Source organism: Pelophylax lessonae (genome assembly GCF_965119305.1).
Source record: "Pelophylax lessonae genome assembly, chromosome: 1".
Classification (NCBI taxonomy): Eukaryota; Metazoa; Chordata; class Amphibia; order Anura; family Ranidae; genus Pelophylax; species Pelophylax lessonae.
In genome coordinates this window covers 282,686,127-282,713,201 of record NC_138768.1, presented here as the reverse complement: position 1 = coordinate 282,713,201, position 27,075 = coordinate 282,686,127, and the positions used below count along the sequence as shown (strand labels likewise).

At 44.3% G+C, this 27,075-nt stretch overlaps 1 protein-coding gene across 1 annotated transcript in view; it reads right to left on the bottom strand.

Annotated features, from left to right (window-relative positions):
- Nucleotides 1–27,075, bottom strand: part of CHEK2 (checkpoint kinase 2) — a 126,234-nt gene that overhangs the window by 5,788 nt on the left and 93,371 nt on the right. The window contains exons 11-14 of the mRNA XM_082253275.1: nucleotides 17,082–17,245; nucleotides 16,804–16,919; nucleotides 13,192–13,277; nucleotides 4,788–4,859 (exon numbers count right to left, since the gene is read on the bottom strand). Of these exons, the coding sequence (XP_082109401.1) occupies nucleotides 4,788–4,859; nucleotides 13,192–13,277; nucleotides 16,804–16,919; nucleotides 17,082–17,245 (438 nt within the window). The remainder of the gene's footprint in view (nucleotides 1–4,787; nucleotides 4,860–13,191; nucleotides 13,278–16,803; nucleotides 16,920–17,081; nucleotides 17,246–27,075) is intronic.

Below are 27,075 nucleotides of genomic sequence, written 5' to 3'. Positions count from 1 at the left end.
TTTTGGGACTAAGCTAGTGATGTAGCTGGGGGCTAAAGTGTGGATGGCTTATTAACATGCTGTTAGTATTTTAAATTTAATTAGTTGGGTGAGCGGAAGCCAGTGGAGGGACTGACAGAGGAGTAGCGGACACTGAGCGATTGCTAAGGTGGATAAGTCTGGCAGCAGCATTCATGATGAATTGAAGGGGGGATAGCCTATGTAGAGGTAAGCCAATGAGAAGAGAATTGCAGTAGTCGAGGCGCGAGAAGACCAGGGAGTGAACTAGGAGCTTTGTTGTATCATTGGTTAGAAAGATTATATCAGAATACAGTAAACCCCCGTTATATCACGGTTCAGTTTTCGCGGTCCCGGGATTTCGCGTTTTATTCTGTAAGATCCATTATTATTTTATTGATTAAATCATTGTTAATTAAATATTTTGGTGTTTTCCATTGCTCTTGCTCGGTCTCTCAGTATCTTATGTGTTTAAATGTGTTTCTATTGTTTTAAAAGTGTGTTTAAAGACCTTAAAATGCTTTTAAAAGTACAGTGAAAGTTAAGAACATGCATAGGGTGTATTTAAATAGGGTATTTCTATTTTGCCGATTTTTACTTATTGCGGGTGTGCCTGCAACGTAACCCCCGCGATGGAGGGGGGTTTACTGTATATCAGGTTATGTTGTGATCAGGCTTTGTTTAACCCTTCACTGTTGGACAGATTTTTTTCTCCCCCACACATGCTAAAGATTACCTATAACCCCCAAAACTTTATATTTTCTAAAGAGGAACTCGTATAATAAAAACATGAGGGTTGAAAATGACATCACCCAATATGCAAACACAATACCATCCCCAATTTTTCGGTAAAATATAAAAGATGCCAAAAATATAAATCGATTCTAAATATGTGAGAAGTTATAAATGTATGAGCTCGCAAAATTGTGACAAACTACCACACTTAAAATGTTTTTATCAGTGATACTTAAACCTCCTGGCATGTGTGCTCATACCAAACATGTATTGTGCAATCTGCATTAATGTATGTACATTCATCCTTGGTGCTCATACAATTTTTATGCAGTACGTATGCAGGGGGAAAGGACTTTTATTTCATTAAATGGTAATATTTTGTTTTTTTATCCTGAAGAATTATTTTCTTGTCCTGGGCTTTGAGAATGACAGAGAACCAGGGAACAGCGTGTGGTACATGTCATTGGCAATAAAAGGATTAAAGTAGATTTAAATCCTAAATGGATGACATCTTGTTTGCTAAAGCATCAAAAAAATCACTGTGTTAGGCTTCTCTAAAATGCTATTTTCACCATTTTTCCATATGAGCAAGGCTGATCTCCTCTAGCCACTTTCAGCCTACATGCGTTTGCTTCAAAATTGGCCAAACACCATTCATCAGTACTGTCTTCCTGATTAACAAGAGTTAATTAAGCCTGTACAATTTGTGTCAGCATAGATATCTAGATGTATCTATGCTGCATGTTACAAGGTGATAACACAGAAATGCAGTACATGGTTACCCCATAACAGGAAGTTCCCAAACAATGAACTTCATGGAAAGATCAACAGGTATTACTTTAACCACTTGCCGACCGTGCTATAGCTGAAAGATGGCTACAGCGATGTCGTCCAGTTCTAAGAGGGCGTCCACTGAGGCCTTCTCAGAACCATGCTCCCCTGTGACCCCTTGGGGCGCACATCAGGCACGTTCTGTGATCGCTGTGTCCTTCAGACACAGCTGATCACAGATTGAGGTAAAGGGTCAATCACATTGGCCGATTCCAATGTGATCAACTGTGTCCAATCACAACTCATCACATGTAAACAAATGTTGATTATCACCATTTCCTTTACTCAGTGCTGTCACTGTGTGAGGAAAGTAAAGCCGGCAACCAGCTATCCTGTGACGGGACATTTACACTGATAATAAGGCACTGATCATAAGTGTCCTGATTATCAGTGCAACATATCAGTGCCTATCAGGGCCTCCTCACCAGTGCCCATCAGTGCCACCTCATCAGCACACATCAGTGAAGAAGAAAAACTACTTATTTGCAAAATGTTATAACAGAATCAGATAAAATGTAATTATTTTTTTTAACATTTTCAATCTTTTTTCATTTGTTTAGCAAAACATTATGGTGATAATACAACAAAAAGTAAGCTCCATCTGTCTAAAAAATACTGGGTACGGTGTTGCATGACTGCACAATTGTCAAAGTGTGATAGCACTGAAAGCTGAAAATTGTGGTCAAGAAGGGGGTGATCGTGCTTACACGTGGTTAATAAAGAATTTAAAATTTAGAATGCCTGAAAACAACTGTTAAAGAATATATATTTTGGTGACTCTGTTTAGATCAAGAATAGGGACTCTGTTTGGATTAGCTCAGTTAGTCTTATAGAAACATTCTATTGTCTTCAGTTAAATCAGACTTGCAACAAGACATGAGCAGTCACCAGGCAGTGCTACAAAAAAGACAGATCCTTGCATCAACACAAATGATGCTGAAGCAGGGATCTCTCATGCTGACATATTGTATTGTGACAGGGGGGACAACCCCCCCTCGCCAGAATACACTCACTGATCAGCGCTGATCGAATGCTGGCTTTCGAACAGGATCGTTCGACTGAAGCCAGTCGTTGGCTTTGCTTCGGTTGAAGAGACAGCTGTACACACAGACCTACAGTCAGCCGGTTCCTACTTGAACCAGCCGATGTTCGGCCTGTATATACCAGACTTTAGGTTGGCCAATCGCTGATAGATTTTTGTCCTTCAGCCTATAGGTTGAAGAAATAAAAAATCTAAGATTCCTCTCATCCACGGTATACAGTGCAGATGAACGAATCCCCCTGCTAGGCTTTTGGATGCAAGCTCTGTTCAGCCATCAATTTTCCAATCAAAGACTGTCAGACAAGAATGGGCCACCCACTAAGTGAATTTTGTCCAGTTCACCAGGAACTGACCGAAATGTACATAGTGCATAGCCAGCCTAAAGAAGAACGTGTATTTTTTTTTTTTAACCGCTTGCCGACCGCCGCAAGTAGATTTACTGCGGCGGTCAGCCCCGGCCAGGCAGAGTGACGTTAATTAACGTCAATAGCCTGGGAGGGTCTGGGGAGCGAGCGCGCGCCCGCGGAGGCACGCTCCCGCTCCCGCGCGGTCAGGGACCCCCCCCGCGTGTGACTGGCGGACCCGATGTCCGCCGGTCACTCGGCGATCGTCGGGGGAGAGGGAGAAAGTCAGGCGGCTTGTGTAAACAAGCCACCTGTCATTCTTCTCGGTGTAAAAACACTGATCAGACGGATCTACTATGTAGAACCATTGATCAGTGTCCTTACACCTCAAGCCACAGCCAATCACAGTAGAAAGCACGCCCCTAGGGACACACACAGCCCCTCCCTCCCAAATAAAGTTAACCCCTTCACTACCAGTATTTTTACAGTAACAGTGCATATGTATAGCACTGATTACTGTAGAAATGTCACTGGTAACCCCAAAAGTGTCAAAAATGTCAGTCAAGGGTCCGATCTGTCCGCCGCAATGTCGCAGTACCGCAAAAAAAAAAAATCGCAGATCGCAGCCATTATGCGTTAAAAAAAAAAACAACAAAAATGACAAAAATCTTTCCCTTTGTTAGTAAACGCAATAACTTTTGCGCAAACCAATAAAAATACGCTTTTTGCGATTTTTTTTTACCAAACATAGGTAGGATAAAACAAATTGGCCGAAAATGTTAAAAAATTTTGATTTTTACATTTTTTTGGGGGGAATTTCATATAAAAAAATGTGAAAAATATTGTTATTTTTGCAAAATTTACGCTCTTTTTTTGTTTATAGCGCAAAAAGTAAAAAGCGCACAGGTGATCAAATACCACCAAAAGAAAGCTCCGTTTGTGGGAAAAAAAGGACGTCAAATTCGTTTAGGTACAGCGTCGCACGACCGCGCAATTGTCCGTTAAAGTCACGCAGTGCCGAATCGCAAAATACCCCCTGGTCGTTTAGCAGCCAAATCCTCCGGGGCTTAAGTGGTTAAACAAGCAAAATGTTTTTTGTTTAAATTAAAAGTAAGCAGCTACAAATACTGTAACTGCTGACTTTTAAAAAATAAAGTACTTACCAGTGCTGTCTTCCTACAGTTAGTTCTCTTTACTGCTGCGGGTCCCTCGCACCACCATTCTAGATATGGGCTTGGTCCTGCAGTCTCCTGGGACCTGGTATGTGTAACGTATACCGGGAGGTGGTGGTGAAGGCAAGCCTAAGTGCACATCATTCTTGCCTATGTGAGAATTAAGGAAGTGGGAGCTGGCACCCATCATAAAAGGCTTTTTGCCTCTTGTTTTATAGGTTTAGTGTTTTATACAAGTGGTCCTGACAGGGTCATTTTAATATGTATTAACCCATTTTGGTCACCACCTCCTCCTAGCCCTTTAAGTGGATCTAAATGCCAAGAGGCAGAGGCGGGTAATCCGATCATGTGACCGCGGTGATTGGCAAGTATGCGACGGGAGGCTTCTGATACCTGTTCGTTACTGTGCTGGGAGTGTGCTCTCAGCACAGTAAAGTGTTTACCTAGGGCCGCATATGCAGACGATCGGCGTTCAAGCCCACCGGCCGAGCGTCTGCTAACATACGCCAGGTCGACAGGAAGTGGTTAACAAAATTACATTAAAAGGATTGCATTCACCTACAGTACCTATACACAAAGACAAGTTTCCCCTTAAGCAGAAATAACCATCAAGAATTATCTCACATGGCTATCACCATGTAGTCTAACAGGCAAGTAAAAATGTACCTGTGAGGGAGGAGGCATCGGGTGAGCATCATCATACATTAACCTCTCAGCAGTCCTTTTCATGTCGTCATCCTGAGAAAAATTTAACATTGCAACATCAAATAATAATCCTGCATTGAAAATACACTAAATTTAAAGGGAAAATTCCAATAGCTAAAAAGCTCAAAGTAAATATTTATAGAGATTAGACTGAAGCACAAGATCACAATGTTTTTGCACAAGCTAGGCAAAAGAAAGAGAGGGAATACCCCGGAACACCACTAATGTAACACCCTGATATAACAGGGATGGTCAAATGACCTGCGCTACAGTCTCTCCTATCTCAGCAAAAAGCTGAGCAGTCACCAAGCAAGAAATTAATATGAACAAAAAAAAAGGGGGGGGGGTGAAATCTGCAAGATGCAAAGTCACCAATAAGAAGGTTGAATGAACATACGGAGAATATGAAACGTAGCTTTTGTAAATCAATAATAAAAAAACAGCAAACTGACCACCAAGAGCTGTAATTGCAGCCCAGACAATTAAAACCAGACAACACTGTCTAATAAGGGGAGAGATGATCAGCAGCTGCTCATGCATTACCCAAAACCATGCAGGCAACATTCATTTGGAAAGGATAGGTAATAGTACCAAATAATGGAATTTAGTACTGAGTAGAAGTCCATTAATTCATCTTCAAACCGTATGAGAATGTCATAAGGAATGCATGGTTCATGTGCGGTTATGGGTGTAGAGGAGGCTATAGGCTTCACATTGAGGCAACAGTATACATAAATCTTCAATAAGTTTAGTGTCAGAGGTATCACTCGGCATACAATCAGCTGTATCAGGAAAGTAGGCTGATCGTGCAGTCCTGAATGAAGGAGTCCAAATAAATGGATTTTTGTAAGATCTTACCGTAAAATCCTTTTCTCTTAAGCTCATTGACAGACGTAGTCTTCTTGATTCTCAAGAGCTGGGTTATGTTGTCTCCGCAGGAGTAGGACTAGGCAGAAAGACAAAACGTTCTGGCTCCACCTTAGGGGCAGTCCCTGAGGGTATATCCTCCCTCTCTCTGCTACAGGGAATCAGTTCTGTTTTAAAGCAGTACAGAGAATTTAACCCAACCCAACTTAATGATAGAGGGGCGGGTACTACGTCTGTCAATGAGCTTAAGAGAAAAGGATTTTACGGTAAGATCTTACAAAAATCCATTTTTCTCTATCGCTCATTGACAGACGTAGTCTTCTTGATTCTCAAGAGCTGGGACATCCAGAAGCAGTGCCACAAAATGAGGGGTGGGATTGACAGAATCAAAATCCAATCTAGAAGGCCCAACCGGAGCCAACCAGAAGTATCAAAGGACTCATCGAGAAAACAGATGAGACCTACCCCACAAATCCTCGAGGTAGACCAACAGTCTCCTCAAACAGTGGCCTGCAGGAACCTTGCGGCCAGAAGAGGCATCCGACGATGCCATCACATAAACCTTATACAATATTGTAAAGGTATGAACCGACTACTAAACAGTCGCCTTGAAAACCTGAACCACAGACGCCTGATGGCGGAAGGTCCAGGAAACTCTAAGCGCCCGAGTAGAATGCGCCTTAACAGGGAACGGGGGATCCCGACCCTTAGATAAAATAAACCTATACCACCGTCTGTCTGATCCATCTAAAGATGGTCGCAGCAGAACAGGCAACCCCTTCTTAGGGCCATTCGTGATCACAAACAGTGAATCCGTCTTACAAATTGAATCCGTAGTATTCAAGTATATCCTGATTGCCCGAACTACATCCAAGGAATGCCATGCAAATTCTCGAGGATGATTGGGCTAAGGACATAGGAAGGACAATACACTGTCCTTATTCAATGAAACTTTGAAACCACCTTAGAAGGAAGGATGGATTCGGATGAAGAACAACCTTATCCCTATGAACCACCAGATCTGGGGAACAACAGGATAATGCAGCCAGTTCTGACACCCTGCGTGCAGAAGTGATAGCCACCAAAAAGACCACCTTCTGGGATAAAGTAAGCAAGGGAATCTCCCTGATATTTTCAAAGGGAGGTGTCTGAAGAACCGACAGCACCAAATTAAGATCCCAGGATGGTAACGGCGCGTGCACTGGCAGAGCCAGGTGTCGCACCCCCTGGATGAAATTCCGCACCAAGGAATGAGTAGACAAAAGCTTCTGAAAGAAGATAGCAAATGCTGAAACCAGACCCTTGATAACACTCAAGGCCAGCTTCTGCTCAACTCCCTGTTGCAGAAAGCCAATATTCGGACTACCGAATAAAGATGTAGATGGAACCCAAGGGATTCACATCACACAATATAAGACTTCCATGTACGATGATAATCTTTCTGGAAGTCGCTTTCCTTGTTTTAACTAGAGTAGGAATAACTGAAGCTGACAATCCCTTGTCCTTCAGCACCTGGGTCTCAATAACCAGGCCGTTTAAAACCAGCGATCGTAAAGCAGGATGGAAGATCGGTCCCTGAGACAGTAGATCCTCCCTGAGAGGAAGTCTCCACGGGACGTCCGCCATCAGTCTGACCAAGTCGGCGTAACAAGCTCGACAAGGCCAGTCCGGAGCTGCCAGGATTACTGGAATTCCTTCCTCCTCTATCTTGCGAAGAAGTCTTGGCAGTAACCCAAGAGGAGGGAAGGCATACATTAGCTGGTATTGCCCCCACGGGGCGATCAGTGCGTCTGCGGTTTCTGCTAGAGGATCGCGGGAGCGAGCCACGAATCTCTGAACTTTCCTGTTGAATCGAGATGCCAACAGATCCATATCCGGGGTGCCCCATCGTAGGCACAACTGGTGGAAAACGTCTGGATGGAGGGACCATTCCCCCTGATCCAGAGTCTGACGGCTGAGATAATCTGCCTGCCAATTCTCCACCCCCGGAATGAATACCGCAGAGATTGCTGGAACAAATCGTTCCGCCCAGCGAAGAATGCAAGCCACTTCTTTGGCCGCTCGGACACTCTTGGTGCCCCCCTGGTGATTGACATAAGCCACGGCCGTGGCGTTGTCCGACTGGATCCGAACCGGGCTGCCCTGGAGCTGCTCGGTCCAGTGAATCAGACAAAGTCTGATCGCTCTCAGTTCCAATACATTTATCGGTAACCTGGATTCTTCCGGGGACCAAAGTCCCTGGACAGATAACTGACCGAGAATTCCTCCCCATCCGGATAGACTGGCATCCGTGGTCACTGTCGTCCAATATATTGGCAGAAATGACTTTCCCTGGCTGAGCATCAGAGACCGAAGCCACCAGACCAGAGACTCTCTGGTCTGTTTGCTCAATCGGATCTGATTGTCCAGGGATTCCGGATTCCGATTCCATCTGAGAGGAATCTCTTGCTGAAGAATTCGGGTATGGGACTGGGCAAATGGGACTGCTTCGAAGGAAGCCACCATCAACCCCAGACCCCTCATGCAAGTCCGAAGGGAAGACCAGCTGTTGGTGGACTGCTGATTGAATCTTTCGGAGTTTCCCTACCGGAAGAAAAACTCTTGTCCTGACTGTGTCTAGAATTAGACCCAGATATTCGAGCCTCTGGGTGGGAACCAGAAATGACTTTTGCTGGTTCACCAGCCACCCGAATTCCTGTAAAGAAATCATAGTAATTTCTATGTTTTGTAGCAAGGTCTGAGGAGACTCTGCATGAAGCAGAAGATCGTCTAGGTAACCTAGAATCGATATGCCTCTTTGGCGCAGAAGTGCCAACATTGGGGCCAACACCTTCGTGAAGACCCGCGGAGCCGTGGCGAGACCGAAAGGTAACGCCACAAACTGATAGTGGTTCTTTTCTACGGAAAAACGTAGAAACCGCTGATGTCCTGCGAAAATGGGAATGTGAAGATATGCGTCCTAGATGTCTATGGACGCTAGGACATCCCCTGGATGCAGAAAGGCTGCTACTGTGCGAATGGACTCCATTCTGAATCTTCTTATGTAGACAAAAGAATTGAGTGCCCTTAAGTCCAGAATTGGACGCACTTTGCCCTCTTTCCTGGGTATTGTAAATAGGTTTGAATAAAAACCCCTGAAAGCGTTCTGTCCAAGGAACGTGGACTACCACTCCTTGTTGTAGTAAATCTGTGACTGCTCTCCACAGATCGTCTAAACGATCCGGGGATAGTCGGCTATTGGAAGGGAAGAATCGCGCCGGTGGGAGAGATCGAAACTCGATCTTGTACCCTGACCTTATGACTTCGCAAACCCATCTGTCCGGGATTCTGGAAAGCCATGGATCCGGGAACCGGCGAAGACGTCCCCCCACCCCAGTTATGGGTGGGGGGCGCACCTTCAGGCTTTGGACGGTTTATCTTCAGGTCTAGAGGGGGCGGGCTTTTGCTTGCCCGACCAACGACCCCTGACGCCTCCTGCAGGAGCTTTGGAGGACTTAATTTTTTCACCCGCGGGACGAAAAAAACCTCTTGTGAGCAGAAAAAGAAGGCCCTCGTCTTTGACGAGTTCCTTTACCTTTAAAATTTTGCGGTAAAAAGGTGCTCTTTCCACCCGTGAGATCCTTAATGATCTCATCTAAGTTGGCTCCAAATAGACGCTCTCCTAAAAAGGGGAAATTAGCCAATGCTTTTTTGGAACCTTGGTCGGCTAACCAACCTTTTAGCCACAGTGTACGCTTGAGAACCACCGCTGAGACAGATGCTCGCGCCAATAATGAAGTGGCGTCTAACGCCGCATCACACACAAACTGTAACCCCTGTATCATCTGTTCCAACAAATCTGATACCGCCTGAGGGACCTCTTCTAGGTCCCGGCGTAACCACTTGGTCCATACAGTTACAGCCTGCGAAACCAGACCAATAGCAATTATTGGTCTGAAAGCTGATCCAATCAAGGTAAACATGGTGCGAGACATAGCTTCTATCTTGCGATCCACTGGATCTTTAAAAGACGGAGCGTCTTCTAGAGGAATAACCGTGGCTTTATTCAATCTAGCAATTGGTGAATCCACCACAGGTGGTTCTGTCCATTTCTTAATGAGGGTTTCCTCAAACGGATAACGCCTGTTAATGCGTTTAGAAATAGTAGAAATGCGTTTTGGCAGACTCCATTCTTCTTTGATTGGATTGCCAAAACATTTGGGCAATGGAAAAACCTTCGCCACTAGATGCGTTTTTAGTCCCAAAAGGGATTTCAGTTTCAGCTATTTCTGACGGAATACCCTGTAATCTTAAGGTCTCTTGAACAGATACCATGAGTGCGTTTACCAACGCTTCCTCTCTGGCTATGGCTGATGCCGAAACATCCTCCTCACTGTCTGAAGAGACAGGACCCGAGACTCCAATCCCAGATGAAGTACCTGCAACTGCAGAAATAGGCTCAGAGTCTGAATCCGAGGTTTCAGATAATAAGGGGTTAGGCGGGGGTCGCTTACTTGCGCCCTGCCCTGACAAGCCACTTCCACCCGGGACACAAGCTTCCAAAATAGCGGACAATGATTTAATCGTCAGTGGGGTGCTGGAGGATCCCGCAGACCCCTCGAGGGGATCCGGAGGAGATACATGAGTGGCAGGGTCCATGTTAATTCAGGACACCTTTGCCAGAAAACACAAAAAAAAAACTTTTTTTTTTTTTTTTTTTTTATGTGTCTCCCCCTAGCGCAATAGCGCCCCTCAGAGTACCTGCTTCTCGATCCCACAGAGAGAGAGAGGGACCCCCAAGGCTCACCAACCGATGCAGTGAAGTTTCCAACCAACTGCAGTCAGCGTCTGTCTTTACAGACTGGAAGGAGCTGTTGCTTTTTCCCGGGTAGAAGGACGTGGCTCCGCCCCCTGTGTACGCCTTCCGGCGTTCCCAGCTCTCCACGAGGTAGCTGGGCTCATGAAACATGGCCGCCCCCATATAGGAGACATTAGACTCCAAAAACATGGCGGCCGGCGTGACCTGAGGACATGCATGCACCTGGTCTACGGCAAAATGGCGGCGGACCGCCAAAATCGTTTTTCCCAGCACATCCACCTACATCTCTGCTGAGTGGCGATTGATAGATCTACAGGAGATACACTACAAATAAGGTAGGATTATACCTCCTATGTCTGCTGTAATGCTACAGTCTGCTGGGTAGAGTGTTAGCTCTCAAACCAAGTCCACTTCCCACAAACACATACTGTATTTACAAGGGGGACTTTTAGTGTCAGATATATACTGACCATGTATGGAGGGGCCCATAATTCATACTGCCTCATAACGAGGAAAGAAAAAAGGGAACGTTTACTCACCATACCGAACCGACAGGCACCCTCTCTTCACAATACCCTCTCCACCGGGGTGGGGGTTTGTGGACCACTCCGGACGCCTCGACTCTCTGGTTCCTGGCGTCCAAGCGAGACTTTTAACTCGCAAGGTCAGTCCCTCCACTGGGACTCCGTCGCGGCCGACCCAGCGCGGAGCTCTGGTCTGCACGCGCTCGTAGGCAGAAACCGGGGTGACCACTGGATCTCAACATCCAGCCCGTCGCCCGGCCCCGCATACTTACTTGAATGTGTCGCGGCCGACCAAGCGCAATGCAATGGTCTGCGCGCGCTCGTAGGCCGGCTGGGGTGACCACTAGTGTCGCCCAGTCCGGCGTTTTTTGCTTGAAGATCTCACAGGAAAAACACTGGAGAAAAAACTACCTAAAAAATATTTCTTCTAAAGAAAAAATCTTGCCAGGACCAAAAAGATCCCAGCAAGGAGCTTAGGTCCTTACTCCTGACTAGACAGAAAAAAACTGATTCCCTGTAGCAGAGAGAGGGAGGATATACCCTCAGGGACTGCCCCTAAGGTGGAGCCAGAACGTTTTGTCTTTCTGCCTAGTCCTACTCCTGCGGAGACAACATAACCCAGCTCTTGAGAATCAAGAAGACTACGTCTGTCAATGAGCGATAGAGAAAAAGAGATGCCGATATCCACTCACCACTCTGTTAACATGTAAAGGACATCCATCCATGCTGTAGATTGCTGCAAGATATACCAGTGTCACTGCACTGGCTTCAATTAAGGGGTGTCTGGGATATCATACGGCATTTAAGCTGTCCATGGCTAAGATTAAAGCAGTTAAAGAAGCCAATTGCTCAGTCCTGTGTGAGAGAGTTCATATAAGAGATGCCGATATCCACTCACCGCTCTGTGCATGTATGAAGGTACTTTGGTCCGTGCTATGAATTGCTGCAATAGATATCGATATCACTACATCGGCTTCAGGAAGCCACCTCAACCCGTATAGCCACAGGTAGTTGCAGGGTGCATGTAGGCTGATTACCACCCCAAGAAATGTCAGTGAGAATGACCGGGTGCTGACATGTTTCGTTAGCCTACCACACTAGGCTTGGCTCCGATGAAATGTTTATCTGGCAAGGGAAAAGGCCTAGATGTCCACATTTGATTCTTACTAAACATAGGTCAGTGGGGGGTATTGGGATGGTAGACATTCAGGATTACTACACCGCAACACACGCAGACATCTTAAATATTCGTTCCTCTCTGAAGAGACACACCTCTGGGTAGCCAATGAAAGATTCTTAGTCAAATCAGAAAAGTTGAGCGATATGCTATATGCAGACCAATGGAGAGACCTCTCCCTCTCATTAATGCCAGTCACCACTCAAGCTTCCCTATTAGCATGGAGGGAATTATGCAAAGCCTCTCCGGCTGCCACAAACCCCCAACGAATACAGCTGCCTGTTAATGTTCTGCATTTCTACTTAGCAGACCTTCTTATCCCTAACTGGACACAGTATGATATACACTGTGTCAAAGAATTCATGCCCGATGGCAAGCCTATGAATCCTGAATCACTCTCACAGCAATATAAACTCCCAAAGCCCCTATATTTTACTTTGGCTCGCATCAGGCTCTTCCTGCTCTCCATGCCATTCCTGGTTATTACCTTGCTCAAATATTCCCATAGACCCACTCATAAACCTTGTGGACAGCCTTCCCAGAAGAGTTGAAGCTGTTATACCTGCAAAGGGTGGGCCAACTCAATATTCAACCCTACGACTAAGACTGGGATGCCACTAAAGCTCATGTGAGTGTAAAGGTAGGCGTTCCAATACTTTTGAGAATATAGTGTATATTAGATATGGTGGGCCTCGCTGATGTCAAGTGCCAACATTTTCCTCTGCTATACATAGCCTTCTACTCCAGAAGAAAGTATTCTTTTGCATGTAGCCGGTGAATGTGCTGACAAGGGACAATCACTCTAGTCTGCAGGTTAACAAATCTCATACACATTTTCCAAATATGTAAATTGAAATAACTTGTTTTATAGCTCGTTTTATAGTAGCTCTTCAAGTATAGTTAATACCTCCCCTCCCTTCTTCGGGTTTCAGTAAATTATGGTTGATCATTGGTACTCTATAGTGCCACCATTTTGGCTTACTAAAAATGTGTTCTTACCTGTAGCCAAGGGTGTTCCAAGGCTTCCCTTGTTGTCAGTCTTTTTTCTGGATCAACTACTAGCAGTTTCTTCACAAGATCTAGAGCTTTAAAAATATATTGCCTGTAAGGGTTTTTTGAGTTATACCATGGATGAAATCAATGCCAAACTTAAGAAACCAGTGAATCAAATCTAAATGACTTGGACATGGCCCAAATTAATTGTTTAAGGAAACACTGTGTAGCAGTTGGGGTACCCATATTAACCTTCAAATCAACCCCGCTTCGCTTCCCTGTCAATTGCATTAAGTCTACTGCATACTTAAGTTATGGTGTTTGAAAGTTCAAAGATAGGGGTTGGTACAGTGCCATGAAGAAGCAGGGTTTAATATAGACTTGACCAGAAATCTAATTTTCATGTATATTTTGGACCTAGAATTTAAGGAAATAATACATTTGTCTGCCCTAAGAATTGTTTTACCCGAGAAAAAGTTTGGGCCAGGTTAGGCTTAAAGGATAACTAAAGCAAACCTTTTTTTTGTTTTGAATAGCGTGGAGCGGGATTAGAACACCTGTCAGTTTTTATTGCTATCCCCCATTAGGGAGATTCGCCCTCTCTATTGGTCCTATTTACTATTACCATTGAAAGCGAAAGAAAATCCCAAATTTTGGGTTGTCTTCCAAAAAAGTAATAGCGTGGAAATCTTCCAGTGGGGACACTAGTCCTGGTGACCTGGGCGGCCCCAAGGAATTCCCTTTATTTGCAGGGATTTCCTCTCACTTCCTGTTTAGCTATATGACAGGAAGAGAAGCAAAATCTCTTCAATGGGACACAAATTGGGAATTAAAAAATCTGACGGGTTTATAACCCTCCCTTACTCTATCCAAAATGAAAAAAATTTTGCCCATAGTTCTACTTTAATTTAAAGTGGTTGTAAACCTCAGACAAAGAAATATGAACATAGCATATCCTTCTATAGCAGGGGTATTGAATTAAAAATCATGGAGGTCCGATTAGTAAATTTTTCTTCCAGCAGAGGTCCAGATTGCATTTTTGTGTGATGACTCGGATTCTTTACATCACAGCCCAGGTGTGCTGGGAAAAAGCCCTGGCCCCTTTTTAAAAATGCAGTCGCAAGGAAACTGCATGGTGCATTTGCACCATGCAATTTCCATGGCCGGGGAACGGCACCTTGTATTTCATTGCATTTAATGGTACCCCTGCACGTTTTCTGTGCAGCTGCTTATCCCCCTTCACATCTTCCCCACCACAGCACTGTCCCCCTTCACATTACCACCCCCCCCCCCACACACAGCATTGTCCCCCTTCACCCCCCCCCACACACACACAGCACTGTCCCCCTTCACCACCCCCCACACACAGCACTGTCCCCCTTCACATCACCACCCCCCCACACACAGTACTGTCCCCCTTCACATCACCACCCCCCTCCCCACATACAGCACTGTCCCCCTTCACATCACCACCCCCCCCCCACACACACACACACCGCACTGTCCCCCTACACAACAACCCCCCCCCCCCTCCCCACATACAGCACTGTCCCCCTTCACATCACCACAAACAGCACTGTCCCCTTCACATTACCACCACCCCCCACATACAGCACTGTCCCCCTTCACATCACCCCCCCCCCCCACAGCACTGCCCCCCTTCACCACCCCCCCACACACAGCACTGTCCCCCCCTTCACATCACCACCACCCCCCCCCCCACACACACACACATAGCACTGTCCCCCTTCACATCATCACCACCCCCCCACACACACAGCACTGTCCCTCTTCACATCACAACCTCCCCCCTCCACACACACACACACAGCACTGTCCCCTTCACATCACCACCCCCCCCCCACATACAGCACCGTCCCCCTTCACATCACCAAACACAGCACTGTCCCCCTTCGCATCACCCCCCCCCCCCCCACACAGCACTTTCCCCTTTCACATCACCACACACAGCACTGTCCCCCGTCACATCACCACTCCCCTACATACAGCACTGTCCCCCTTTACAACACCACACACAGCACTCTCCCCCTTCACATCACCACCCACCACACACAGCACTCTCCCCCTTCACATCACCACACACAGCACTGTCCCCCTTCACATCACCACCCCCCACATACAGCACCGTCCCCCTTCATATCACCACCCACAGCACTGTCTCCCTTCACATATCCCCACAGCACTGTCCCTTTCACTTCCCCCACACAGCACTGTCCCCCCTTTACATCACCACCCCCTACACACACACACGACTGTCCCCTTCACATATCCCCCCCACAGCACTGCCCCTTTCACAATCCCCAACCCACAGCACTGCCTCCCTTCACATATCACTCCTGCAGCACTGCCCCATTCATATTCCCCCACAGCACTGCCACATTCATATCCCCTCCACAGCACTGCCCCCTTTACCTCCCTCCAAGCACTGTCCCCCTTCACATATCCCTCCTGCAGCACTGCCCCATTTATATCCCCCCCACAGCAAGGCCCCTTTCACATATCCCCCCAACAGCACTGTCCCTCTCACATCCCCCCAACAGCACTGTCCTTCTCAACCCCCCCCCCCACTGCCCCCTTCACCTCCCCCCACAGCAATGCCCCTTTCACATATCCCCCCAACAGCACTGTCCCTCTCACATCCCCCCAACAGCACTGTCCTTCTAACCCCCCCCCACACCACTGCCCCCTTCACCTCCCCCCCACAGCAATGCCCCTTTCACATATCCCCCCAACAGCACTGTCCCTCTCACATCCCCCCAACAGCACTATCCTTTCTTACACCCCCCCCACACAACTGCCCCCTTCACCTCCCCCCACAGCAATGCCCCCTTCACATATCCCCCAACAGCACTGTCCCTCTCACATCCCCCCAACAGCACGTCCTACTCACACCTAATAACAGCAGCAGAAGCTGGAACGAAAACCAGCAGCTGATCGCGGCGGTCCTCATTGAGCAGTAGCTCAGGCGGACGCGGACCGCGGGCCGCCATTTAGTGATGCCCGTTCTATAGTGTGTGTACTTGTCTCAATTAAGAGCATCACTTGTCATTTCCGTCTGCTGCTTTTTCCTCTGCTACCAGCATGAATCACTTCTGATAAGTTTTCCAGACACCAAGAGAAAAATGGTGACCGGGGAGGGGCCTCCAGCAGATTGACGGCCTCAGCTCTGTTCCTATGAGCTGTGTGAAGGGGGTGTGTTTCTTCCCTCCAATCAGCTCTCAGAGCTCTCCTCACTCTGCAGAGTGTAATTTCAGCTCTCTGCCCACTTTTTTCTGAACTCTCAGCCAAGCTTTAAAAATTCTGCACTTTGAACAGATGTAAGGAAGACAGCAGATAACCAAGTACAACTTCTATAGGAGCATTTGTTTCATATCGATGTATCACCCGAGGCTAGTCACTTCATTGGGTATATCAAAGGGTTTACAACCACTATAAATCTTCATTTATCCCAGCAGATAAGGTTCAAAATAGTTAGGCACCAGCTGTAACTTTGAGGCACAGTTTTGTGACCAAACTACGATTTAAAGTCCTGACATTTGAAAGTCGACCATGAGATACTAACAGCTAGTACATTGGCACAGTCATTTATTTCCATACCTGTCTGTGATACATTCTTCCAAGCACCAGATATAAACGTGTAATGTCCTCCTGTGATCTGATCTTTAAGAGGCATTTTATTATGGTTCTCAGAAAATGGTGGGTATCCACTAAGGCTGCAATACAAAAAATAACAGAGAACATACATCACAGCTGTAAACGGTTATTAGGCATTAACATGTAAAAATAGAAAAAATTATTAAAAATGTGGAAAAATATGCATCAAATATAACATCTGTTTCTACATCCAAATAATAAATAAGCCCCAGCATACTTACCATACAAAAAGAATGACTCCTAAACTCCAGAAATCCACTGCACTACTGTATCCAGCTGTGCCAGCTGTGTTTAGCACTTCGGGAGCCAAGTAGGTAGGGGTTCCACATAACGTCTTCATTAACAAGGTTTCTCCAAGAATTTTGGATTGGCCAAAGTCTGTGATCTGTAGAATTGCAGTAATACATACTATAACTGAAGACAATCATTTCAACCTTAACTCTAGGCAGATAGGATGAAGGATACAAATCGGTGCAGCTCTGTAATCACTAATACAGCAACACAATTTATTTTGCAGACAAGGAGCATGCTAATTGGAAAAGAAAGAGTGACAGAGAGATGAGCTCTTCACCGTGTTGCTTTTCACTGCCCAATCACAAGCTAGGGTGGGTACAGGAGGACTTGGGCTCAGGGAGAGTGAGTTAAATCATGCTAGCCATTAGACGGAGGACACTGAGGGGGTTCGCTGGTTTTGCTACTTTTAATGGGCTATTCATTTTTAGTTTTGGCTGGAGATCAGCTTTAAATATGACCTTTTATGATCACATTAAAAACACGTATAACAATTCACATCCCATGTTGGCTTTGGACCAGAATTGTTAGTGCCTCCCTCTGGTCCAGAGTTTCATTACATTTTTCTGAGTAGCATTGCTTCACTAGAGCAGCCATATTTGTGTAAGTCAGAAAAAAAAAAGTATTTCCAAATACCCCAGTCGTACAGGGTTCAAAATCTCCAAGGACCTCATGTACAAGCAGACCCCATTATCTGTGAAGTAATCAAATTGCTTGCAGGATGCAGTCACATCAGGCTATGTAAGCAACAATAGACCTTTTGTATTCACTAAAAAATCCTATTAGGGCACAAGGAAGTCCTAAACCTTTGGGTTATACTGTCACCTACAGCAAGATTAGACAATGTAAAAAAAACAAAAACTGTAGGCCAGTCCAAGGTAGAATTCCTAGAACTATCTTGCTACCAGCATGCCTCAGGTTTGTTGCAACGCAGTCCTGAAAAGCAAGATCATTAACGGAGGGGAGTGGTCTGTGTGGGGCATAGCCTGTGTGGGGCCTGTATGTCTCAATGGACTCCAAGAAAAGGATTTTTTGGTGAGTATATAAATCTGATATCTTTTCTCATCCATTGAGGGACACAGGAACTCCTAGCCTTTGGGGCATTCAAAACCACTTTAACTGAGGGATGAGCAATACAGAAAACAATTGCTAACAAGCCCAATTTAAAGAACAGGAACTGGGGACTGCCTGCAGCTCAAAGAGCTCTTTAAAGGACCGCACACACAAATCTGGTATCAATGAGACAAAAACACCCACCTGATAAAACTTAGTGAATGTTTGAAGAGAACACCAGGTGGCAGCCTTGCAAATCTCAAAAACACAAAGCTTAAAAACAGATGTCCCGTTAACCCAACCACCCCCTTTTTTTTTTTTTTTTTTTGTCTTTTAGCCCCATTTATCAGGAGGTGGTACCTGAACATCCGTTGTCTTGCTGAGATCCTCCCATGCCCTGCCACCATGTTCTTTCTGATATCCTTGTGAGGCCTGCTGGCTCTGCCAGGTTCAGTGGGCAGGCCTTCTGATGACATGCCAATATGGCCTCTCCTCCTTTCCTGTATGAAAAGCTATGCCTTCTGGGATACACATATCCTAGGAGCAAGGGCGTCTGCAGGTAGGGGCAAATGCCCCCCCTGGAATCTCAACTTTCCCTTTCAAGTGGTTTTTAAGCCACTTTATACCATCCTGTCTGGTCTGTTTAATAATCCTGCGTGTCTGTGTATGGGTTTTAAAAATTAAGCCGTTCTTTACCAGTTTTCAGAGTGACTGGTCGGCTCTCTCCTCTCCCCATCTGACAGCTGCCTGCTATTCATCCCTACCCACCCCTCTTACATATTATCACAGATTTCTTTTTCTATTTATATTAGCTTTGGCTGTTGTGGTCTGGGAAGACAGTCACTGCTCTCCCCACTGTTCTATCCTTGGGTACTCCTTTTATCTGTTATTTTAGAGGACTTCCCTAGATAGATATTTGGCCTCATCACGCATCCAGCACGCCGCACTTTTACTCGCTGTTTGCATAGTTAATATTACTGTTGATTGACTATATGAATCTCATCTCTGTCCCTCTTCAGATTACCTTTACTCTAATTCTTTACTGGTTCTTGCCCCTCCTCCAGGTATGTGTGGCTATGCAATTTATAAATACAAATTTATGACCATATATTTTTTATGTCCTTCTTATGGCCCCCTTGAATGTACTTACACTAAACGTACAGGGTCTGAATATACCAGCAAATCGTACTAAAGTCTTTCGCTCCTTGGCGCACGTAGTGAGTCTCCAAGAAACCCATTTTACTATGATGGGGACTCCGAAATATTTAGCTCTTTCTACCCCAAAGTTTTCATGGCTTCAGCTAAGACCAAACAAAGAGGAGTATTGATGGCATTCCACCGCACAACACCTTTTACCCTTCAGACAGAAATTAAGGATCATGAAGGGAGATACCTCATTCTCAGTGGGTATTTATCTGATTCTCCAGTCACCGTAGTATCTTACTATGCCCCAAACAAAACTCCAACATTTTTACTTTCCCACTTACTACAGTGGTTGATATTCATAAAATGGTCACACTATTAATTTGTGGAGATTCAAATCAAGTCCTTTATTCATTTTTAGATAAATCCCCAATTCCCATTACCTCCAACCCCCGGAAACATACATTTCAACAATTACTCCAACAATATCCTCTACTAGATATATTGATCAAAATAGGCATGACTCCAAACTCCTTTCCTCTTCTATTATCCCCTTTACATGACCATAGTGGTGTACTAACTACACTTACCTCTCCAATTCCTAATGCCTACGTGGCATATTAATGATTCGATTTTATCTCATCCATCTCCTACCACAGATTTGGAAAATGCTTTAAAAGACTATCTGACCAACAACAAAACTCCTGATATTTCTATATTAACACTCTGGGAAGCGCATAAGCCTGTGCTCCAAGAGGTTTGTATTCGTCAGGCTTCTTACCTCAAAAAAGAAAAAGCGTTTGCTACAGCAAAAATTAGAAGCTGAATTTAATTAACCTCATGTGCTCTTTCATTCGAAACCTACCTTCATGACCAAATTGCAACTTGATAAAGCACATCTTAACCTTGATCTTTTCCTTTCAGCCTCAGCATATGAATTGTTATGTAAATCCAGACATTCTTTTTACCTTAAAGCCAATAAACCTGACACACTTTTAGCATGAACCCTCAAAAAGTTCAATCGTCCTTCCAAACCAATTCGCCTAAAAATATTCCAGGATACACCAGCAACCCTATGAAAATCCATCATACCTTCCAAAAACATCTTGCTTCCTTATACAAAAAAGGAAGATCCATTTGATCAGGCATCAGCCAATTCTTTCTTTTCACAAATTACACTTCTGAATTTTCTTTTGGCCCATCGTGATTGCCTCGAAAACCCTCTTACCACTAGTGAAATTATGATGGCTACTAAATCCTTTAAAATTAAATAAACGTCCGGATCCGGATGGCTTTTCAGCCCTATATTACAAGAAATTCGCTCATATTCTAGTCCCAGCATTCACCGAAGCCCTTTATTCCCTCCTTGAGGGACACTCCTTCCGATCTGAATCTCGAACGGCACATATTTCAATGATCCCTAAACCTTACTCTGATGTAACATCTAGCGCCAATTATGGGCCTATCTCACTGCTTAACCTGGACATTAAACTTCTAGCGAAAGTCTTAGCAACTCGATTAAACAAAATAATAGGCTCTTTAATACATAGAGACCAAGTGGGCTTTAGCGTTCTGTGTCAATCGGGAGATCATGTACGTAGGGCAGCGTCGCTGATGCATGCTGCCAAGTCATGTCAAATTCCTCTTTGCTTCTTATCCTTAGATATCAAAAAAGCATTTGATACAGTTTCATGGCCCTACTTGAATTTTGTCCTACAACGTTGGGGATTTGGCCCTCACTTCATTAAGTTGGATCTCATCTTTATATGATAAACCTAAAGCTTATGTTTAATATGCAGAATATAAAATCAAACCCGTTCAATATCTGCAGAGGTACACACCAGGGTTGCCCACTTTCTCCACTCCTTACTGCTTCGCTTTACTCATCGAACCCCTTGCCCAATCAATTCGCTCTGACCCTTCAATTAAAGGACTTAATTAGCTTGACATGAGTATAAACTTTGCCTATTTTCTGATGACATTTTAATTTTTATGTCCTCTCCGCATATCTCCGGCCCTAATCTTATTCATAAACTTGATCATGTTACCCATGTCTCAGGTCTAACTATCAACCCCCAAAAATCGAAAGCACTGAATATATCTCTACCAACCTACCAACAAGCGCAAACATCTCTTCCTTTCTTCTGATCCACTACCAATCTTCCCTACTTAGAAATCGCTCTTGCACCTAATCTTACTGAACTCTTCACAGCTAATTTCCCCCCATCTTTCGCCAAATTACTAATTTACTAACACAATGGTCTTCTCTTCCCTGATCTTTGGTAGGTAAAATTAATGTTCTTAAAAAGAATATATTACCTAAAATTATTTTTCTTTTCCGGGTTCTGTTCCAGCATACTTTTTAAGAATATTACAGCGCAAATTGACAGCATTTCTGTTCCAGCATACTTTTTAAGAATATTACAGCGCAAATTGACAGCATTTGTTTGGGGTTCTTCAAAACCCCACATGCCTAAGCACACCCTCTACCTTCCAAAAATAAAGGTGGCATTGGGTTCCCTAATTTATCCACCCATTACCGCACAGCTCATCTGGCACAAATTTCCAAATACCATGCAACCAGCGAAATCCCATTCTGGGTAGCTTTGGAATCTATTGATTGTGGCCCATTATCTATATCTAATGTCTTATGGTTACGACCATCCGATCGTAAAAGACTCACTAATCCAGTCACTAAACATTCCCTTACCATCTGGGACAGATTTAAATAGATTTATAGCCATCAATCTCTACATATGAAATCGATATTAAAACAGCGCTAGCATAAAAACAAGACAAAATGTTAAAATTAAACATTAGAATAAATATATAATGTGCATAATGTGAAAAAAATCATACAGATACATAAAAGGCAATTTAAGTGAAAAAAAGTCCTTTCATGAGATGTGATCAATAAAATCCAAAGTGCTCCAGTGCAAAACAGAAGATAAAGTGCTCCAGGTGACGGTGACCCCTCCAGGTTCCCCACTCACCAGAACAGCAGATAGAAACTGGGATGTCATTAACCACATACTACCTGCCCACCGTCAAATGACGGCGGAGCAGTGTAGCTGTTATCCTGGGATGCCGTCATATGATGGCGCACCAGAACAGAGCGGCGATCATGACCGCACCGTGTCCTAGCGATCTCGGTAAAGAGTCAATGACATGACTCTTTACCCATGTGATTGGCTGTGTCCAATCACAGCCGGTCACATGTAAATGAGGAAGTGCCGTTATTCTGTCAGTGTGTGAGGCGAGGAGAGCCAATCAGCAGCTCCTCCTCATAGGGGACACAAATACAAGTAATCAGGGCACTGATCATCATCATACACAAAATGTAAAAAAAAGAGCCATTAATGCCTACCATCAGTGCCCACAATCAGTGCCCATATTACTGCCAGTCAGTGCCTGCTCATCTAGGCACTGATGGGCACTGACTGGCAGCACTATGGGCACTGATTGTGGGCACTGATGGTGCTGCCCATTAGTGTCGCCCGTCAGTGCCGCCTCTCAGTGTCGCATCTCAGTGCCGCATCTCAGTGCCGCCTCTCAGTGCTCATCAGTGCGCCGCCTATCAGTGCCCATCAGTGCGGCATATTAGTACCTCCTCATCAGTGCCACCTCATCATTGCCCATAAGTGCCACCTCATCAGTGCAGCCTCATCAGCGCACATCAGTGAAGGAGAAAAATGTATTTATTTTCAAAATTTACTCACAGAAAAGAAAAACTTTATTTTTTTTCAAAATTTTCTGTCTTTTTTCTTGTAAGAAATAAAAAAAAAACAGAGGTGATTAAATACCACCAAAAGAAAGCTCTATTTGTGTGAAAAAAATGATAAAAATTTCATATGGGTACAGTGTTGTATAACTGCGCAATTGTCATTCAAAGTGTGAGAGCGCTGAAAGATGAAAATTGGCCTGGGCAGGAAGGGGGTGAAAGTGCACTGTAGGCAAGTGGTTAACCACTTCTGGACCGGAAGGTTTTCTTCCTAAATGACCTGGCCATTTTTTTGCAATTTGGCACTGCGTTACTTTAGACGACAATTGCATGTGTGACGCTGTACCCCAAAAAAAAAAATTGATGTCCTTTTTTCCCCCACAAAGAGATTTTTTTGGTGGTATTTAATCATCTCTGCAATTTTTATTTTTTGCGCTATAAACAAAAAAAAAAAAAAAAAAGCGACAATTCTGACAAAAAAAAAAAAAAACTATATTTTTCACTTTCTGCTATACAACATTCCCATTTTAGGCCAATATGTATTAAGCTACAAATTGGTAAAAAAAAATCCCAATAAGAGTACATTTGGTCCCCAGGTTACAAACATCCGACTTACAAACGACTCCTACTTACAAACGGAGGGAGACAGGAAGTGAGGGGAAATCTACCCCTAGGAAGGGAAATTCACTCCTGTAAGAGTTCTCATGGGAAAAAGGTGTCTTCACTGAAGGTTTATCACCAATTTTTGTTTCCACAACAACCCAAAATTTTCAAAATCCAATTGTCATAGGGACAGAAAGTGAGGTGAAATCTTCTGAACAGGGGTAGAGACAGCAAAACAAATGTTACAGGAGTGTTAACCCTTCCCTATGCTATCCAAAAAAACTTATTCTTTTGGCTGGAGCTACACTTAAAAAATGCACCTGTTCCAACTTACAAACATATTCGACTTAAGAACAAACCTACAGTCCCGATCTTGTTTGTAACCTGGGGACCGCCTGTATATTGCTTGGTTTGCGCAAAAATTATCGCGTAGTAATAAAAATAATAAATATATATACATATATAATTATTATTATACACATACACACACACATAACAAAATTATGAAACGTAATACTTTTGTTTTTGCTCCCATTTTTCATGTGCTGAGACATTTTCTATGTACACAAAAGGCCTATTTCTCTCAAATATTGTTCACAAATCTGTGTTAGTGAGCACTTCTCCTTTGCCGAGATAATTCATCCACCTCACAGGTGTGGCATATCAAGATGCTGATTAGACAGTAGGATTATTGCACAGGTGTGCCTTAAGGCCGGTACACACGATACGAAAATCGGAAGGAAAATTTCGTCCGACGAACGGTCTGCCGATTTTCGGATTGTTAGTATAGTGCTTTCGACAGCCGATTACGAATTTTTGGACGACAAAAACTGGATGTGCAGGCTATAAAATTTTTATCGTACGTCGAAACAATGTCCGATTTTCGTTTAATTAGTACAGTTTTCGTCCGAAAAAAATCGTAAGAGCAAGACTAGGCATGCTCAGAAACGAAAGAACACATACAAAACAATTCAACACATGACATCACTTCTGAAGTTGAATTCTGTTGTACGGGAATTTTCGTATGAAAGTAACCTCTTTACTTTCGACATGAGACTAGCATGCAACAAAAAATGGACGACAGATCGTTCGATAATCTGATTGGGTGTACAAGGCTTTAGGTTGATCACAATAAAAGGCCACTCTAAAATGTGCAGTTTTATCACACAGCACAATGCCACAAGTTTTGAGGGTTCATGCAATTGGCATGCTGACTGCAGAAATGTCCACCAGAGCTGTTGCCTGTGAATTGAATGTTCATTTCTCTACCATAAGCCGTCTCCATAAGGAGTTTCAGAGAATTTGGCAGTACATCCACCCGGCCTCACAACCGCAGACCACGTGTAACCACACCAACCCGGGACCTCCACATCCAGCATCTTCACCTCCAAGATAGTCTGAGACCAGCCACGTGGACACAGCAGCTGCAACAATCGGTTTGCATAACCAAAGAATTTCTGCACAAACTACCAGAAACGGTCTCAGGGAAGCTCATCTGCATGCTCGTTGTCTCCATCTGGGTTTTGACCTGACTGCAGTTTGTCGTCGTAACCGACCTGGGTGAGCAAATACCCACATTCAATGGCATCTGGCACTTTGGAGAGGTGTCTTCTTCATGGATGAATCTCAGTTTTCACTGTTCAGGGTGAGCGGTTTGCTGATCTCAACGTTGTGGATCGAGTGGCCCATGGTGGCGGTGGGGTTATGGTATGGGCAGGCTTATGTTATGGACAACGAACACAGGTGCATTTTATTGATGGAATTTTGAATGCACGGAGATACGGTGACGAGATCCTGAGGCCCATTGTTGTGCCATTCATCCACGACATGAATGCAACTCATGTTGCAGCATGATAACGCACGGCCTCATGTTGCAAGAATCTGTACACAATTCCTGGAAGCTGAAAACATCCTAGTTCTTGCATGGCCTGCATACTCAACGGACATGTCACCCATTGAGCATGTTTGGGATGCTCTGGATCAGCGTATACGACAGCGTGTTCCAGGTCCTGCCAAAATCCAGCAACTTCACACAGTCATTGAAGAGTGGACCAACATTCCACAGGCCACAATCAACAACCTGCTCAACTATATGCGAAGGAGACATGTTGCAGATGGTGAGGCAAATGGTGTTCACACCAGATACTGACTGGTTTTCGGACCCACAATCCCCCCAATACAGTAAAACTGCACATTTTAGAGTGCCCTTTATTGTGGCCACCCTAAGGTACACCTGTGCAATAATCATGCTGTCTAATCAGCATCTTGATATGCCACACCTGGATGGATTAGGAAAGACAAAGTGCTCACGAACACAGATTTAGACAGATTTGTGAAAATTTGAGAGAAATAGGCCTTTTGTGTACATAGAAAAAGTCTTAATAACAAAGAAGAAGAATGCCCAGGGGACTTTGTGAGACACAAACCACAAGGTATAAAATGTACAAAATGTATTGGTGTATTTAAACACTTTGGTACATACAATAAAAAATAATTCTGGTAGACATAAGTAAATACATATATGCATGGGTTTCCATAGTACATAAATCAAGGTATGACTGACAGACAATCTAAGGTGTAAATGTATTGATAAATTTCTCTACGTGTTTCGGGAGACAATGCTCGCTTCCTCAGGAGATACAGGCGTTCCCTGGGTTAAAAACAAGATAGGGTCTGTAGATTTGTTCTTAAGTTGAATTTGTTTGTAAGTCGGAACAGGTAAATTTTTTAAGTGAAGCTCCAGCCAAAAAAATATTTTTATGCTTTTGAATAGCATAGGGAAGGGTTAACACCCCTGTGGCATTTGTTTTGCTGTTTGTGCCTCTGGTCACATCACTTTCTGTCCCTATGACAATTTGATTTTAAAAATGTTGGGTTGTTTTTGAAACAAGGATTGGCGATAAAGCTTTAGTGGAGACACCTTTTCCCATGATAACTCTTACAGGAGTGAATTTCCCTTCCTAGGGGTAGATTTCCTCTCACTTCCTTTTGTCTTCCCCTGTTTGTAAGTAGGAGTAGTTTGTAAGTCGGATGTTTGTAACCCAGGGACTGCCTGTACATATATAGATGCCTGAAATTAGAGACAAGGTTGTTAGGCATCAGAACAGAAAGGAACTATAAGGAAGAAAAAAGGGGGGGGGGAGCAGGCAAAAAAGGGGAGAGGGAAAACCAAAACTTACAATTGTGTATAATAGTCCTAACGAACTAAGAAAGCAGGGTAAATAGTCAAATAGATTTATGTTTATGGTTCCTGTAAGACTCCCCATTGAAAATTAAGATGAAGGAAAACCGAAAAGGATCCCCAATACGGTCCATGTAGTTCTCCCTTGGCAAACATCCAAGAAGGTGTCACGATGGTCAGGGGTGTACACATACTGAAAACAGCAACAGTAAAGCTCAATGAG